Source organism: Ambystoma mexicanum, chromosome 2q (assembly GCF_040938575.1).
Source record: "Ambystoma mexicanum isolate Mex_15411 chromosome 2q, UKY_AmexF1_1, whole genome shotgun sequence".
NCBI lineage: Eukaryota > Metazoa > Chordata > Amphibia > Caudata > Ambystomatidae > Ambystoma > Ambystoma mexicanum.
The window spans coordinates 905,702,435-905,721,958 of NC_090924.1; the positions used below are offsets into that span (position 1 = coordinate 905,702,435).

Here is a 19,524-nt window from a genome sequence, read left to right on the forward strand (position 1 = left end):
TTGTACTCCACATACTTCCTTGTTAGAAAATGTCCAGAGGATGGAAACCCATACTAGACCTCAACAAGTTCAAGTCCCAGATGTTTTGCATGGTCACGCTACAACACATTCTAGACCAGCTAGGATAAGGAGATTTTCTCTCCTCTCTGGACTTAAAGGATGAGTTTTTCCATATAGACATCCATCCATGACAGGCGCTTCCTCTGGTTCGTAGTGCAAGGCAAATACTACCAATTCAAGGTGCTGCCGTTCGTCCTAAAGGCAGCACCATGGGTGTTTTCAAAATGCCTAGAACCATTGGCAGCCCACCTTCGGCATGCAGGCGTCCACCTTTATCTGTACGATTGGCTAGTGTGTGCTACATCCTTCCCACCAGTAACATGGCACACAGAGGAGACCATCCAGTGTCTAACATCTCTGTGATTCTCCATCAATTTTCCAAATCCTGCATACAGCCTGCTCAAAATATTCCTAGGCTCGCGCCTCAAGACCCTAGCATGTCTCGCCACCCCTCAGAGCAGAGGGTAAACTCCATTCTACACAAAGTCCACAGGAATTCCTTAACAGCCGCTGGCAACAAGTGTCTGGGCCCTGGGACGACATGCTTCAACTCTCCCCACCTTTCTGCAAAGCTCTTCAACAGAATCAACACAACAATTTCAAACGGGGCGCTCCCTTTTGCCTTCAATGCACCAGGCTACAGTCACCACGGATGCATCCTTCGAAGGGTTGGGCGCCCACACAGGACAGTACCACGCCAGGGGCATATGGCAGCCCAAAGACAAAGCGCTACACATTAACACCCTGGAGTTAAGGGTGGTTTTCTGGGCGCTGAATTCCTTCAAGCCACAACTTCAGAACAATGTGATGCGCATCTTCACAGACCACACCACCACCATGTTCTACATCCGGACGCAGGGAGGTACCTGCTCTCCGGTCTTGTCTGCGGAAGCACAGGTGCTATGGGACTGGACAATAATGCATACCATGCATCTCGTCCCCTTTCACCTACCGGGGATTCACCTACCAAACGGGAGCTTCATCAAGACCAAGCTCTCCCCCCCTCCCCTTCTTCTCCCATGGGGGCCGCCCACAGATCGTGTTGGCAGCTGTGGCAAACATGTCGAAGTGTACCCAGTTTGCCAGTCGATATACCCAGACAGGGAGTCTTGGGGAGGCTTTCTCTTTCCCATGGGAGGGACTGTTCCTCTATGCTTTCCGGACAATTCCACTAATGCTTCGAGTTCTAAACACACTCAAACAGAACTTCTGCAAAATGATCCTGGTAGCCCCAGTGTGGCCATGCCAGATTTGGTACTCTGACCTGCTCCACCTGTTGGTAGCCCCATCCATCAAACTGCCTTCTCTTCCTGAGCTGCTCTCCAGAGACAACAAATCCATGGTACACCACGACCAGCGTCTCTCAATTTGACAGTTTGGCTTCTGCAGCCCCAGAATTCAGACCCATTCTATTGCTTCCGGAATGCAAACTAATTCTTGCCTAACCTAGAGCATCCTCTACGCTGTCATATTCGAAGCACAAATGGAAGTGTTTTACAATTTGGTGTGCATCCCAGCAGCTGAACCCATTCAAGATCCAAGCTGCTCAAATCCTGCCATACCTCCTGTCTCTAGCTAAGGCAGTTCTGGGGCACTTGCCCATCAAGGTGTGCGTTCAGCAGCCATTTCCCGCCACACACGTGCAGCAGACCAGCCTTCTCTGTGGTCACAGACATAAGAGTTCCTTAAGACGACCGTGTTGCCACTGAGCTATACTACCCGTGCCTAATGGTTGTGTATATGTACTGCTGTATAATCGTATGAAATAAGCTTATTAATCCATGGAAGTTCCAATGCTGGAGAAGAAACGTTTCTTACCTGTAACTCCGGTTCTCCATCATTGGTATCTTTTATGGATTCACATGCAACCCTTGCACCTACCTCTCTTGCTCTTCTTGGTTCCTACCTCCACATTACGTGCGCCTCTAAAATCTGAATATGGCCACCAGGGTTGGAGCTAAGGGGGACCTATATCATTGACTTGGGCAGTATGACCCAGACTGACACTGATGGACTACAAAAAGGACAATCAGTTTTAAGCTTCAAAGCTAAACTGCTTTAATATTACTGAGGGGGGGCATGGCTAGCCGGCCATGTAAGAGGCTGGAGAACTCTGGATCGCCTGATGATCCGGCTTACTTCCAGCAGATACCTGCCTTCCCTGCCGCAAAATCCTTGCCCAGAAGATGGGATTGTGCAGGGGAAGGCGAGCGGCACGCATTGAGTGCATCGGAATTGGAATCTGCTCCCTGCATAATAATTAAATCGAGGTCGGAACTCTTGGCACTGATCTGTGGAGCGCTGCCCAAAATGGCCGCGGTGCCCCGGAACAAAGCATCTGGCAGGGGAGACTGGCAGTGAAGCGCGGAGGCGCCCTGAGGCAGTACACCTTGGACCTGTTGGAGAGAGACCCAGCAGGGGGACCGCACAGCGCTATAGCAGGATTGTGCATGGTTGGCACAGATCCAGTGCCTGGACACTCCCGAGCCCAGGGACGTCGAGGGGATTAGGGTGATGGTGTCGGGAGGAGCCGCTGTCTGGAGCGGCTTAGGCGGCTTGTCCCCCAGTGATCCGATGGGGGACGTGCAGCCTACGACATTGTCGGTAGCCGTTGCTTCATTGCACTGACCCCCGGCGCCAGCGAGCCGAGCACTTCGGGACCCCGCCTGCCAGGTACGGAGAGTGGCCGCAGAAGACCGTAAGGAGGAGGAAGGGCACAGGGCAGCGCCGGCACCCCCGTGCTGCTGAAGGTGGGCTGGGGACCGCCGGTGCAGGACAAGACTCTGGGATCCGGCTGGCGGTGTTGCGCGGGAGCAACCAACCCAAGCCCCCCCCCCCCCCGTAACCCCCCAGGGGCCGCTGTTGCACGCCAGGGGTGTGTGTGGCCTGGGGAGCCCTGCGGGAGGCAAGGCACGCATCGCCCGGCCTCAGACATGGCCCGAGCACCACAGGGAGGGGGGGTCACCCCCACTACTCCATTAGCTGGGACAAGCAGTAGGCAATACGTGTTGGAAGAAACACCCCTCCACGCCACAGAGGATCAGACTATCCCATGGTGGCCTGCTGCAGGGCATTAGATACAAGGAATGTAATACTATTTGGCAACCAGCACACAGGAGACGACATAAGGGGAGGCCCTGCTGGATTTCGTGGCCGGGGAGCCATATCTGTGCAAAGTAACGCAAGCCAAGGTAGACAGGCCGGGGACGCTGATACACTGGCCACGAGCGCGTATGAGCAGGAACTGTGAGGCCCATTAGGATATGAGAGCTGTGAAGCTACAGCAGCCTGAGAGGCCATGAGGTGGTTGCAACTGCGGCTCTGAAGCACGCCCAAGGGGCACAACCCGGGCTAGTTGACCCGGGACCAGCGGCCAGATCCTGAGCCCTAACACGGAAGGGCAAGGCCTAAATATAAGCAGATCACATGAGATTTGCACGGGATTGCCTCACAAAGTAACCCTGCTGGGGAGAATAGCAAGTGGAGAAGATCTCTGCCCTGGGGGTGGGTTGCGTGGCCACCCACACTCGTGAAGCTTAGCCCCTGACGGTGGCACTGCATTGCAACGCCCGAGGCAGGCAGCCGGCTTGCCTAGCGGAGCGATGGGTATGGCGACCAAGCTCTTCAAAACCAAAGGAAAACAACCCACGATGGAAGATTACACCAAGACCCCGCAACCTATGGAGGGTGCTAAAAGCAAGGACAGCAGCGCCCGGCAAGCAGTCTCGCCAGTACAGGAGAACTGGAAAAGGGAATGGAGGCCAATACAGCAGCTTGTGCTTCGCACGCCCAGGAGAGCCACGCGTTGCGGCAGCAGGTGGGCAACCTGGAGGGCAGAGCTGAGGAAGCGGAGGGAAGAGCACGAATGAACATGCGTATCGTGGGGCTTCTTGAAGGAGAGGAGGGAGCGAACCCCACAGAGTACGTGGAATCCTTGCTCCTTCAAGAGATCAAAGGGGGCACTCTGTCTCGGATTTGCGGTGGAGAGCGCCCACAGAGGCCTTACAAACCCCCCGAGACCCATTATCGCTAAAATATTGAACTACCGCATCAGGGAATGCATACTGGAATACTTCCGCAAGGGAGGCACAATCCAGAGGGCATCCGCCTCAATAACCGCATACCCTGACTACACTCTTCAGGTGCAACATAGGAGACTACATTTTGGTACAGTTAAGAGGAGGCTACGGGACTCGGGACACAAGTACATGTTGATGTACCCAGCGAGAATGGAGATATTTCACAAGAACAGAACACTGTTTTTTCGACACCCCAGAGGAGGCGCCGGACTGGGTGGATGCACAAAACTGCCCTGAAGGAAGGGAAGACCAGATGGGAAGCATCGCAGAGAAATGATGCAGCGTTTCAACGAGTGAGGTGCTGTATAAAGATGCGCCAATGGGACCTGATGATAGTTGCATTAAATAATGGGAAGGCAGAATATGATGCATGACCGGGAGCAGAAGAGCACCCAACCTCAACCCCCTTAGATAGGTTAGTTCGGTTACCAGTAGTATGGTAACCTCCTGCTGGGTGTCCGGTACTGGAGTAGCTGGACGGAACCAAATGCGGGCTCGCCTGAGATCCTTGGATGGAGCTGGGCAATTGTTGGGGTGGGGGAGGGAAGGGAGGGGAGGGGAAAAGGGGAGGAGTGGGAGTTGGGGAGTGTGTTGGGGGTAGTGGTTAGAGAACGAGCATGTACCCGCGTGTAATCCAAGACGAGCATCCCCGGGCTGGGAACACCGGAAGAAGGGAAAAGAGGAGAGGCCGAAAAGGGGATGGGTGACCTCGGAATGATAATCTGGAATGTCAGGGGGCTCAATACTTATCTGAAGAGGAATAAAGTGATAATATATTTGAGGAGGCAAAAAATAGATGTAGATGTAGCCCTGTTGCAAGAGACCCACCTTACAAAGGAGAAACAGGAGGTAATAAAAAACAATGGAAGGGCACCACTGTGGGTGCCACTTATTCAGCATATGCCAGGGGGGTGATTATATGGGTTGCACCTCAGGTGCTTCTTCAGATATTAGACTGTGGTGGAGCCTGATGGGAGGATGGTGGCAATTTGGGGACTCCTGGAAAACGGGGAAATAAGCATCATAAATACATGCGCTCCCAATCAGGATACTGTGTCATACTATTAATCGCTATATAGGAAGATTAGCCCCCTCGTAGGCGAGTTGGTCATTTTGTGGGGGGGGGGCGATTTTAACTGTACATTAGACCCTATACTAGACAGATTGGACACGAAATATGATAAACACACACCCGCAGTGAGAGCACTAAGAGCCCTTCTGGGGGATTTTGGGATCGAAGTCATATGGAGGCAGCAGCACCCGAAAGCGAGACACTATTCCCACTACGTGGCCCCACATAATCTATACACAAGGTTGGATTACATGTTCGCCATCCCCGGAGTATTTGGGGAGGTGACGGGCTCAGAATACAAAGCCAGGATTCTATCGGACCACTCCCCTATGGTCCTGGAGTGGAGACATCAGCCCCCAAGAGCCAGAATCCCCACTTGGAGGCTCAGAGCCGAGCCGAGGCCCTGAAAGATGCTACATTCCGTGAGGACCTTCGGGAGGAGATAATTAACTATTTTGAACTCAACACGGGAAGTGTGGAATCGGGGAGGGACCCTGTGGGAGGCCTTCAAGGTGGTAATCGGAGGGGCAGCCATCGCCAAATTCAAAGGGCTCCAAAGAGACATAGAGCGGGAGTTGCAGGATGTCGAAAAAAGATTGGAAACAATAATGAAGGAGGAGGGGTCCTCACAAGAACACTGAGAGGGCGAGCCAGCTACAGTTGGCGGGAGGAGAGCTATGGGACAGGCTCAGCAACCTAAATTATAAGAAATACATTGAACGGCAACATGCGAGCGTTGACAAACCAGGGAGGCTGCTAGCGTGGCTATATAAAAACGAGGAACAAAAGCTTGTGATTAGGGAGGTAATGGGGGAGGCAGGACAGATCTGCAATACCCAGGAAACGGTGAACGAGAGATTTCTCGAATTTTACAAACACCTCTACGCAGAAGTGGGGGAAGACATGGAAAGCGAAATTCGCGAGGTCCTAGAGGACATAGGATTGCCCCAACTAAGCACAGAAGATAGAGAGAACTTGGAATCCCCGATCACGCTGGAGGAACTAGAGGCAGTGGTGACGCACCTACCCACGTGATGGGCCCCTGGCATGGACGGACTCCCTAGCAGGTTTTACAAAACATACAGACAAGAGAGCCTACCCTCTCTGCTGGCCATGTTGAATGAGGCATACGAGATGGGAAGACTGTCGGCATCCCTGAGGGAGGCGATGGTCATCCCTCTTCTCAAGCCAGGCAAGCCAAGTGCGGACTGCGGGTCATGCAGACCACTGTCCATGCTGAACCAAGACAGTAAGATCCTTACTACAGTGCTCGCTAATAGACTAAGCCTATGATAAATAAATTAATACACCCTGACCAAACAGGATATGTCCTGGGCAGGAGCATATCCGACAACCACAGGAGGCTTCATCACATCATAGAGCAGGCAGAGGGCGACTCAGACGAAATGGCAGTTGTCTCACTGGATGCAGTCAAGGCATTTGACTCGGTCCGATGGCCATGGCTGATGGCGGCCTTAAAGGGATTTGGGATAGCTCCCCCACAGCCAGAGTAAGAACGGGGAAGATCATATCGGAGAGCTGGCAGTTGGGCAGGGGCACGAGGCAGGGCTGTCCATGGTCACCTATGCTGTATATACTAGCAATCGAGCCCCTGGCCATCTACCTTAGACAACAATACGGTGAGATAGGGGTGCGCACCAAAGCGGGACCGCACCTAATATCGCTTTATGCAGACGACATGCTTTTATACCTGTGCTACCCAGAGGAGAATCTGCAATATATCTTACAAGTGATGGAACGATATGCGGCCTTCTCCGGGATCAAGGTCAACCCCGATAAATCAACCGTGTTTCCTCTGGGCAGATACGGAGACACCCCACAGACAAACCTGCCCTCCCTGCAAGTAGCATGGCAGACTGAAACGTTTAGATATCTGGGGATCAAAATCTATCATACGGCAGCGGCTGAGCACAAATACAATACAGAGAAAGCGGTGGAAGGCGTTAAAAATAGCATGGAATTTTGGGCCAAGCTTCCCCAGGCTATGGTAGGTCGGGCGGCCCTGTTGAAGATGGTGGTTCTGCCCAGGCTACTGCACTACTTTACAAATATCCCATACATGGTGTCCAAGCGCTTTTTTTTTAACTAAACTACACAGCTTGTGCAGGGGCTTCCTGTGGCATAACACTAGAAATAGTGGCCCTGTGGAAGCTCCAGAACGCATATGATAAAGGGGGGGGGATTAAGTTACCAAACTTTGAGATATACTACTTAGCGGCGCAACTACAATATGTAGCCAGGTGGCTAGCGGAAAACGAGTCGGCAGAATCCAGGCTATTAAAGAAGGAAAGTGCCCCATATTTTTTACGAGAACTAATATGGCTTCCCAAACCGGAGATGCGAGGGAGACCAAGATTACTCAGATTGGACTGGGAGGTCTGGCACAGAGCGTGCCGGTCCATGGGGGGCCTGGCCCCGTGCTCCCCGAAGGCGCCACTGGTGGCGCTGTGCGGAGCAGATGTCCAACTCCGAAGAATGATTCGAAGATACTGGGAGCCTGTGGGCCTAGCCACCCTGGGGGATATCTGGCAGGAGGGAGGGGTCATAGAGTTCCAAACAACAATAGATGAGACTGGGGTACAGCCAGGACAGTATATCACGTATAACAGAATTGTTAAAGTGAAAGAAACATTGTCTGAGCTGGAGTTGGCGGAGCTCCCGGTTACGGCCATTGAAACAATGTATGACATCTCGGAGGGGGGGGGCACGAAATATCCAGGATTTATGAATTCGCTATGCTGAGAGTGGGGAAAGAGCCCACCGATCTAAGAAGGGATTGGGAGGAGGAGGCAGGAGAGGCCATGCAAGACGGACAATGGGAGAGGGCCCAAAAATATCACAAGAAGGTTTCCAGAAATGCCAGGTTACAACACATCCAACTATATGTCACTCATAGAGCATACATGACCCCCCGTATGATAGCGAAATTTGGAAACGCAGAGGCACAAAGATGCCCCAAGTGTGGCGAAGAGAAAGCCGGGATGATCCACATGTTTTGGGCATGCCCTGAGGTTGGGAAATTCTGGGGGGAGATTATCCGAGAAGGGGATTAAATTAGACGTAGAATCTATTTGGGCATGCATGCTAGGGGGATTTACCAGGCTGAAACTGAAACATGTATGCAAACTGAAAGACTTAGCATACATTCTGGGCAAGAGGAGAATCGCCATGAGCTGGAAAGCCGCTCACAGACCTAGAGTGGAGTGGTGGTGGGAGGACCTCCTCAAGTGGGCCGATGCAGAGTCAATGGCATGGTATGAGGCGGCTAGCAAAGGAGAGGGAGAGGAAGTGGGACCACAAATGGAATGGAGACAAATGATAGCCTTGCTACATGGGTGCACCTGTAGTGACCCCAGTGACGAGGACTTGCCTGAGGAGGACTTACCCTGAGCAACTAATATCGGAGGATCAAGGAGTAGTGCTCGAGTTTTTGGGGGATGGAGGGGGAGGGGGGGAGACGTTAAAGAAACAAACATGTACAGTATGCTGTGAAACACATGTAATTGGAAATGTCGGGAGTGTTATATGTTGTGTGTAATTAAGAAAGAAAAATGTAAAAAAAATATATTACTGATGATTCTCAGCCTGATGAGGATTATTCAATAAGCATGTGAATCCATGAAAGATACCAATGCTCGAACAGGAGTTACAGGTAAGTGTTTGTATTAAAGCATGCTGCTCCGATATCCAAGCTATAGGATTATGGGTTTGCAGCTGCATTTCCTTTCAAGATTAATTTCAAGTGCACAGTTACAAATGCAGGAACTACCTTTTGAGCCAAGGAAATACTTTAAAAAAAAAGTGTAACGTTCAAGCTCTGGTTTACGTTCTGTCTTCAGACAATTCTCTTACGTTGGGTTCTAACATTCCGCTGTACCTTTTTAAAATGCTCTGTGCCATTGCTGGTATAGTGTGGATCCTTTAGTGGAAAATAAATGATTTCTGACTCTGTTTTACTGGCTGATGGGAAGGTATTGAGAGATCTCTGCATTTTCATGCGAAATAATCCCACAGAATGCGTCAGCCAATCAAAAACGAAGCAATTTTTATTCCTTCTCCTGTGACCTTGCTTTAGATATGGATATTAAATAATTCTGAGATCTCCAGTGGCAGAATAGTGCATTCTGAAAGCAGGTTTTTGATGTTTTCAGTAACAAGTAGTTAGTTGACCCTGGAAGCTTTTCATGAATGCTTATTTAACCTATAAAAACACAAATGCACAAATGTTATTTGCCAGACTCGAGGCAGGAATTGCACACTGTTTTCACACCATAATCGCTGATTTCTTCTTTAATGTTTCAACTAATGTATACTACGTTTGGCCATGATGAGCTCTGTGAAATGTGTGTGTGATCCTGGAATTGAGTGTAGCGGAGACAGATTGTTGCATTGTTATTATGATTTCTCTTTTTGTTCTATTTATAGCTCCTTTCCGCCCATTGCCCCTAGCTATTGACCACTCTGGGCAGTGCTCCAGATAACCTTTACATTTATTTATTTTTATTTATTTATAAGTGTTTGGAGTAAAATGATTTTTTAAGGAGTAAAAAAATGTAAGTCCACTTCCCAATGGGAGTATTATTTTATAAGCGAGTAAAAATGTATTGCCTGGAAAACTGAAATTTGTTTGTACTAGTAATTCCTTTGCACCTAGTTATTTATACACTTTTTTTTTTAAAGACCTAGGCTTACTTCTTTCAATTAGGCAGTAACAATAGTTTGGTTTTGTGGTACTATGTGCACTATTGGTCTAAACCTATCAACGTAACCGTGTGGGTGAAAGCAGGGACACAATGTCCTGTGTCTGTTTCCCATTTTCTGTTGGAAGCATTTGTACTCCCTATTTTTATTTTTTGGGAGTATTTCCCCATTTTTAGGGAGTAAGTGGTTAATACATCCCTTATCTGGAGGACTGACTCTGGGAGAAGGGAATGCAGGTGAAGATGTTATGGCCAGCCATGTGAAAAGAGGATATGCATGATCATTCCTGCTAACTGTTGTTCCCACTATGATTTATTTTTAAACATTTTTATTTAATTTTATTGTTAAAAGCGCTGACCTAGCCCGAGAGCAGCAGAGCGCTGAACAGTGTGGGTAGCTGGCAAATTTTAACAGTAGCGCATTACTGGGAGGGCTATGCGTAGGTACGTGCGTCCATTGGAATGAGTCCTTGGTCAAGTGTTGTTGAAAGAGCCATGTTTTGAGAGATTTGCGAAAAAACTCAGTCTTTGAACATGTACAGTTCGCATTGGGGATTTCTTTTTTTTTTATTTTGACAACATTTTGTATCAGTATGATGTTTGGTATTAACAATACATGTTTCTTCTTTTCCTTAGCAATGCAGCATGTTTTGGACAACCTTACTGAATTGTCTACGCCCACAGGAGCTGACGAGACTGACATGATTTTCCTGAAGGGAATTATGGATAACCCAATTGTAAGGTCCCTTGCAAAGGTATTTTGTTTTGGTGGGATACATTTAAATGACTGATGCAATTTTGTGTTCACTCTCTGCATACTTCTGTTTTAACTTTAGTGCTTAACATACTTTCCCTTTTCCTTCATACTTGGGGAACATCCTATCCTCCTGGACAGGATCAGAGTGCTTTTTTTGTGTAGCACTAAAACTGTTGTGTTTTTTTATTTTTATAGGCTGGTGCGTGCATGGCCTTGGCCCTGCCTTCTTATCCCCCCCACCCCTGATCCTTCAGCCCTTTTCTCTGTGTTTTTGAGATCATTAGCACCTGCAGGTACATTTTCCCCCCAGCCTCTTTTGTCCTCTCATAGTTCGGGGTTCTTCCTGCCTGCAACCCGCAGTTGGCCTTATTCCCTCCTCCTATCCTGGATATTAAAGGCTTTGCATTGTGTGCTTCCTATTTTCATCACGTGGCAGCGGATCACCATAATCGTTGCCTCAAGTGTCTATGTCCGGACCATCGGCCGAGCTTGTGTTTCTTCGGTGACTCTTTTTCGGTATGTTGGCTCGAGAGAAGACTTCAGAAGTGGGAAGTAGTTTTCTGGTTATTGCTCCAAGCTACTTCAGAGAATTAATTGAAGAGTAATGACTCTGTCCGGTAAGTACATTCCTTTTCAGAGCATCCCGGCCAGGTGACCTCTTCTCAGGGGAGTCTGGTTCTGGGAGGAGTAGTGTGGATCCTAGCACTACCGGTACTTGTCTCGAGGTACCCCACAAAGGGTTTAAGCTGGAGAATGGAGCATCTGCTGAGGTTCCCTGTAAAGGGGCTAAAGGTGATGGGGGCAACCCTGAGGGTTTAGAGGCTAAAAAACTTACTGCCAGGGCTGAATATCCCTGTTCAGGGCCTCCAACGTCTGGAGAATCCTCAGGGATCACAAAACTGGGACTAACAAAGGTTCAGGTCATGCAGCGGATCTTCTACTAGGGGATGAAAAGTGAGGGCCTCGTCCTAAGACTGTTGCAACTGGCATTGGCTGCAGAGGATTCCCTCCAAGAGGGCTAAAATCACATTTTCATTGAAGTAGTCAACCAGTTCTTCGAATCCTCCTTGAAGTCTCAAAGTCCTCCAAGCAAACTGCTGAATTTACTAATATTCCTGACAATGCTGTGATAAGTGGCTGCCCTGCATGATACTGCAGCTATGGCCCTTTCCTTAACAGTATTGGTACCAATCTTGACTGAGAGTAGGCCAAGATCGATGCCCTCCACTCGCTCTCTCCCGCCCATGGCCTCTTCCCTCCATTCCATAGACCCTTGGCTAGGAGGATTCATGGGAATCCATTTCAGTGTATTCTTGGAGACAAATCTGCTTTCTAGACTGGTTCCTATACCACAGCCACGCCATACCTTGGGGGGTGGAATAATTTTCCACGAAATTCCAGGCTGTAATAAACTCTGATCTGATGACGTCTTACTTTAAATATCTGTTCAGGGAGTTTATCACACAGCCTCAGGAAACCCCTAAGCCTCCTGATATTCCTCCTCCACCTTCATCAAAGCTGGAGGAATGCCCAAGAGCTTGATCCGCAACCTCCAGTTCCACTGCCTGCAGATTTGACACACCCCCACATGGAAGGACGATATTGACACGCAGGAAGAAGAGGACAAGCCGCCTTCGACTGTTCGTGCATTCGATAGTCATGGCCCATATGTGCTATTTCGATATCCCTATGCCAGAATCCTCACTTGCTGAAGTATGAATTGAAGCAGGAGTTTTATCCCTGAAGACATCTGAACATTCAGAGCTTACCTCTGAAGTAAAAACGGTGGGAAAAGCCACAGTCTGCTTTGCATATCAATTGAAAGATCGATTCACAGTACAGACTGCTCTTGTCCAAGGTACCAATAACTACCTGCCCTCCACCATCTATGGTAGTAGCGGCTGCTACTCTGTACGCTAGGCCATCATCTTCCTCGATGGCACAACTGAGTAAATGGGGCAAAATCCTAGAAGAAGGTAACACGTTTTTTTTTAATTCTAATTTGGCTCTACAGTTGAACAAGCAAACACTGAGGCAGTTTTAGCTGTGGCTAATCTCAAACTCTGCAAGGAATTATCAGAATTCGAGCAAGATGTTCCCTCGGACAAAATTGAGCAATTCAAATGTGGCTTCACAGATGCAAGAACAGTTGCTCAGGATTTCCTTGAATATGCGGTACATCATGTGGATACCTCAGTTAGGTGTTTAGCGATTGACCTGGCTACCTAAGTTCACAAAGGAGGTTCAGGAGAAGGTCTTAGACCTCCGTTTTGATGGTAAGGACCTTTTCCACCATTCAACAGATGAAAAGGAAAATGAGTACCTTAACAGTGAAGTCCCTGTTGGTTCTAGCTAGCTAAACCTGTGCCTCAAAATCTAGTCTGACTTTTGTTCCTGCTCCTTCACAGTATTTCTAGGCTTTCAGGACAAAGTCTGGTGAGTCAGACCGTTTGCCTAGCTTCCAGAGAAGAAAGCGACAAACAGCTGTCAGACTCTAAATGATGGTCCGGATTGGTCCATGGAACTCTGGTTGGGAGTGTCTATTCCCTTTCATCTGTAGAGGGCCGGATGCATGGGTGTTGTCAGTTGCCTACAAAGGGTTTAGCCTTGCAACCCTGCTTCCCCCTTTCCTTCTTTCTGCCCACCTTTTCATCAGACTGGATCCCCAGTTCTACGAGAAGAGATGGGAAAACTTCTTTCTGAGAGCAATGGAAGACTTACCACTGGAGAGCGGGCTTTTGTTTGGGCCTCTTCACAGTGCTCGAATCCAACCAGGCTGGCCTGCGCACAATATTAGCCCTGTCTGTTTTCAACCTTAACCTTCCCCAAGAAAAAGTCAAGATTAATACCGCAGCAAAGTTTCAATGTATTCCACAACAGGGAGTTTGGATCAATTTTTTTTTATTTTTAAAAAACTACAGTTTTGACATAAATAAACTTTTGTTTCAAAAATCCATACATCCATTAAATAAGTAACAACCATTCCACTCACACTTCTAAAGAAAGAAAAGACTTTGTTTCAAAATTCCATAGATCCATTGGAAAAGTAGCGACCATTCCACTCGCACTTCTAAGAAAAGAAGCCAGTTAGCAAGAAGGAAAAAAAGAGAAAGAAAAGAACAAAATAAAGAAAGGAGAGGCCAAAACAGGAAAAGAGAAGAAGTCTCAAGCTTCTAAAAAAACAGACTTTCACACAGCAAGTGAAAGCAGATTTGGCTCAGCCGACATTTGGTAGTCCAACAGAATGTCGGCTTCTTAGGCACAGCTTAAGATGGGGACTTCAAGAGCACATCCAAGTATTTCACGAAGGCGCAAACATGTTTGACATTATTGCCAGAAGAAATCGGACACCACCAGGCAGCCATGTCTTCGTCTGTGGGAGCAAATTGACCAAGATGTGTAAAACGTAAGTTACAGGTTGCCTGGCAGTCCAAGATTAGATGTTTCAATGATTTAACTGTACCATGACAGAAACGGCATAGATTGTGTTTTATCAGTAGGTCTTTTCTTTGCCATCGAATTTCCTTAGATTTCAAGATGTTCAATCGAAATCTAAGGAATTGCTCATGATAGTAACGGGAGTAACAGAGCAGCAAGTAGGGCGTCTGAGTATTTTTTTTTTTGTTCATTACCCAGCCAGTTGGTTGAAATCAGTTTTTCGCGTTTCTCTAGGTTAACAATCCATGGCCAGGACTCAAATTTTCTTTTTGCATGTTGTGGCCGAATAAAAAGGTCATAATTGCTAATTGCCACAGCATCGACCCATCCTTGCACTCTTAACCGCCATTGGTCCAGCAAGCAGACGTTTTTAGTTGCATGTTTAATTGTGAATATATGGTAAGCCGGAGACTTGCTATCCACTGTCATCTTTCACATTAGCGAAATTGATTTCCAGATCACATAGCTGTACAGTGAATTTAGTGATAGTTCATGGCGTAGTGATATAAGTGAGACACATTGCAGAAGATTAAGGGCGCGGCGCCAGAAACGGCCTTCAAGATGGTTCCAGGTTTGCTCATTGATGTTCCAGCTAGCTTCCGCTCCGAAAGTTAGTATGGGCACTACCTTTTGCAAGTAGAACATCATAAGAGGTGTTAGGGAAAATTTGCCATAGCTTTTGTTTATTTTTGCTGCTTGGAGTGCCAACCTTGAGGTCTTCAACTTCAAATCCTTCGCCCACTGATGTTCACAAATGGAGTTATTGAACTGGACTGCTAAGTGGCGTATAGAGTCTACTGAAGACAAAAGCTGGCCTCCAACTGCCCACCTAAAGGCTGTATCTTTTGTACTGGTCACAGCTCCAATGGACACAATTTTGTTTTTTTCTGTGTTAATTGAGAGTTCATTAATAGATAGTCATAGAGGCAGAGAAGTAGGCGCTGGAGGCCGATCTGGGTGCTGTCTTCAAGACTAGATCGTCTGCATGGGCGATATAACTTACAGGCACCTGATTTATTTTAGGCAAAAAACAATGTGCCTGATCAAGGTAGGGCGGCAAATCCGCCAAGAATAATTTGAATAAATCCGCAGCAAGGGGGCAGCCTTGCTTAACTCCCCTTGTTGTTGGAATCGAAGCTGATAGTTCTCCGCTCTTGTTAAGGGGAACCCGAATTGAGGTATTCGAGTGGATAGCCATTATTGGGTCGAGAATGCTGGCTGGACATTTCCATTTATGCAATTTTGACCAAAGCAGGTCACGATTTATACCGTCAAAGGCCTGCTTCATATCAATACATGCTAGATGGATTTTAGATCTGGCTTTCTGGGCTTCCAGTTTTAAGATTGTTCGTATCGAGATGTTTACATCTACACCCATGCCCTTTGAGAAGCCAGTTTGACGTTCATCAAGAATGCCAGCACCGTGGGCCCATTCACAAGATTCAATCGTAGATGGGAACCAAAGATTTTACCAATTGAATCAAGCAATGCAATGGGCGGTCATTATCGGGAATATCCCAGCTGCCCTTCTTGTGAATGGGATCCACGATTGCTGTTAGCCACGACTCTGGAAGTTGTTTGGATCCAGCAATTTTCCTGAAGAGACTTTCAATAAAAGGAGCCCACATAGAGTTTGGATCTATGCAATGGATCTGATCTCCATATTCCCATTGGCTTTTCATTTAAATTGTCATCTGCTCTTGATTGCAGACACTTTGTATCCAAGTTCTTCCTTTTTAAATTGCACTCTGTTCAGTCTTTAAGAAGATGTCGACGGTTGAAGCTTACCTTGGACTTCAAGGAGTTCATGTGTATCCGCACTTGGACGATTGGCTCCTGAGTTTCCATTGTCCACGTCTGGTGGGATTCCATCTAAAAGGTCGAAATCCTCCATGATGGTCTCCCAAGACCTGAGTTTAATAGGTTTTAATTGGGATATAATGCTAGCAACATTATTTGTTACACCAGAGAGAATATTAGACTTAAACAGACTTGTTCAATTTTTCTCCGACCAACGCCCTTGTGGTTACAGAGGCTACTGGGCCAATCGGGTTCCTGTGTCCTAGTTGTTCCATTAGTGAGTCCAAAGATGGGAATAACACGGATGGCTCTGAGACTGGTATGCTCTCGCCTTTAAGGCCCTCCGTCTCGTTTAGTCCCTGTGATCGAGGATATGAGACAAGACCTTATATGGTGGTCGAGTGTCGACAATCTGTCGGGAGGGGGCACCTCCCCTCTCATGACGGTCAACCACAGATTCTTCCTCACTGGGTTCGGGGGCAACTTTAGTAGTCCAAAAGTATTTGATCTATGGCCCCATTAGAGCACAAGGAACATATAAATGTCCTGGCATTGACAGCAAATCTTCTGTTGCTCAAGACTTTCGCTTCAAATATTGTAAAGAGAACATTACTCTTTCAAAGACAATGCAGTATCACTGTTTTATTGAAGCAAACCGAACCACACCAACTCTTATCCCATTATCCTACTGGCGATACAGACTTTTGAGTGGGCAATCCAGAGAGGAATAGAACAGACAATTCAGCCATGGACTCCCCCAGTTGCCTGGCAATGGCAAACCACAAATGGGAGCTGAACATTGATGTCCTGAATCGGATCTTAAATGGGGAGGACTTCACAAAGTTGATCTATTTGCTAACATCGGGAACAAGAAACTTCCTTTTTATGCCTCCAGAGAGGGTCTGGGGGCAAACTCATTGGGAGTCACTATGGAGATCTCCTGGGACAATATGAATGCCTTAGCATTTCCCCCTCTTCCATTAATCCATCGTCCTTAGTAAAACTGTGTAACACGACCAACTGCATACTCCTATTAATAGCATGTTGGTGCCCAGTGAGGTTCTAGTTTTCTGACCTGATGAGCCTCTTGACTCAGCAAAAACAAAGAGGTGATGGCTGGAAGGTTTAGAATTAATCTTAACCACTGGCAATGCTCTGGGCAACCCTCCAGACCACCGTGCTTCGCCTGCCAAGCCATTACAAAAGGGGAAGGCGAAGAACGATGGTCTGGAGGGTTGCCCAGAGCAATGCCAGAGGTCAAGATTTATTCTAAACCTTCCAGCCATCAACTCTTTTGTTTTGCTATTGTCACCCCGAGTGGGAAGGGTATGCCCAGACGTGGGTCCCTTGCCTGCTGGGCCTAGAGACCCAAGCTACTCCTCACTGATGACGCCCAACAAGGCTGAAACATGTCTGGGGATGCTTGTGGTCTCGTGCAAAAGGGATGTGACCTAGCAGTTCGGGCTGGACTACCCCTTTGGGGGTGGGACCAAGCCTGATTTGCATATGGTTTTTCCCCTTTTGTAATGGCTTGGCAGGCGAAGAACGATGGTCTGGAGGGTTGCCCAGAGCAATGCCAGAGGTCAAGATTTATTCTAAACCTTCCAGCCATCAACTCTTTTGTTTTGCTATTGTCACCCCGAGTGGGAAGGGTATGCCCAGACGTGGGTCCCTTGCCTGCTGGGCCTAGAGACCCAAGCTACTCCTCACTGATGACGCCCAACAAGGCTGAAACATGTCTGGGGATGCTTGTGGTCTCGTGCAAAAGGGATGTGACCTAGCAGTTCGGGCTGGACTACCCCTTTGGGGGTGGGACCAAGCCTGATTTGCATATGGTTTTTCCCCTTTTGTAATGGCTTGGCAGGCGAAGAACGATGGTCTGGAGGGTTGCCCAGAGCAATGCCAGAGGTCAAGATTTATTCTAAACCTTCCAGCCATCAACTCTTTTGTTTTGCCCCCGAGCCTCTTGACTCACCAGCCGATTCATCTACCAGTCTCCTCAACCTGCTTCACCAGGACAACGGTCTGCTGTTTAAATCCCTCCCCACGATCACTGAACTTGCAGCGTGGTTTCTGAGATCAGGTCACTAGGCTGTCTTGGTCTTTCAGAAGAAAACCTTTACATTGTACAGGCGCTATTTAAGCCTTCTCCAAGAGCTTGGTATAATAGCAATTGGCTTTGCTTTTGTCACTGGATCTTAGAAAGAGAAACCCTTTTGTCTGTTTCTTAAGGAGAGATTCTTTCCTTCATATTTGAACTTGCAGCAGTGGCAAACCAGGTAGATTCCTGCAGAACTCATCTGTCAGCTCTGGGAGCATAGCTAAGCACAGAAAACCATTCCTTTTCTTTGTCTAATCCAGTGTCTCCTCCATCTTCTTGTTAAATCCTCGCATTCTAAATGGGATCTTAATGCTCTCCACGCAATTTGTTACAAACCGTTTGAGCCTCAAGCAACAATTGGCAACCTGGAAGATCGTTATCCTAGTGGCCTTTGCATCATCAAAAAGGGCTAGTGATCTGCATTTGTGCCATGGAACCCTTTACGACCTTTCAGGATGAAGGACCATTTGAACACATCAGTCCTTCTTGCTGAAAGTGGCTACAGAATTTCATATCGACCAAGAAATGTCCTTACCAGTATACTTTTCTGAACCATCTGACTGAGAAAGGGTCCTCCGTAATGTAGATGTTGGGAGAGGTCTTAAAATTCTTCCCTGACATAACAAAGGACTTCAAAATGTCTTAAAGCCTTTGTTACTGTGGTGAACCAGGAGGAGGACTCTGACCACAATGGGTCATGGTGCAGATCGATTTTATTCAAATAAAAAGGGAAATGCGTAACTGGCCCTATTGCAATGAAGGAAGTTCCCTGCCTTCTAAAACAAAATTAAGGGTGCTCATCGTAGTCCCAAAATAGTCCCGAGTCCATATTCCTAATTACTAACTGACCCTACCACTTTAGAAAAACTTACCTAAAAAGAAAAGAAGGCTTGCACAATCGCCCCGGAATGGGCTTTTGCCTGGTCTGGCACTGAGAGGACTTATTTTCAGTCTGAGTTCCATTAGATTGTCTTTACGCCATGCACAATCTTCATATGTGGTTTGTCGGTTAAAACAAACATTAAAATGTCTTTTAGATGGTTTTCTCTTCCGCCCGCTTTGGGAAAAGACACATTCTTTCTGTGTGTTTCCCAACAGTTTAGCACTGGTTAAATCCCTGCAGGACCAGCTCAGATTTTATCAGAAGTTAAATTCCTCCAGGATCACTTTAAATATTGTGACCGTGACAGGGCGGCGCGCCTCAAAACCAGGCTGACTTCAATATCAAGTCCAAGGGTGTTTATTGGATCTTTAAAATCAAATTAGGCTAGGGACATTCGGGTAGTTCTTATGGCTAAGCGGGACCTTGTTAAATCGACACTAGGGCTGTCTGTCTGTCGACTTCCCCAGTCGTGCCCACCTCCCTAACGCAGGCGTCCTCACCGGGATGTTAGTAATCAGTGGTAACAACTGTCTGTTTGCTTCAGACGTAAGCTAATAGTGGCTGTCCCACTCCCTAGGCATTTTCCAGGCTTTCTCTAACCTAGCCCGCTTAT

At 47.6% G+C, this 19,524-nt stretch overlaps 1 protein-coding gene across 3 annotated transcripts in view; it reads left to right on the top strand.

The window, feature by feature from the left end:
- The window catches only part of PALS2 (protein associated with LIN7 2, MAGUK p55 family member), a 1,716,257-nt gene that overhangs the window by 152,534 nt on the left and 1,544,199 nt on the right, over positions 1 to 19,524 (top strand). For 2 of the 3 annotated variants that reach the window (XM_069648194.1, XM_069648191.1), the window contains exon 2: positions 10,569 to 10,687. In XM_069648194.1, coding sequence (XP_069504295.1) covers positions 10,571 to 10,687 — 117 coding nt within the window. In that variant the 5' untranslated portion in view covers positions 10,569 to 10,570. The remainder of the gene's footprint in view (positions 1 to 10,568; positions 10,688 to 19,524) is intronic. The other variant, XM_069648193.1, reaches the window with a different exon arrangement.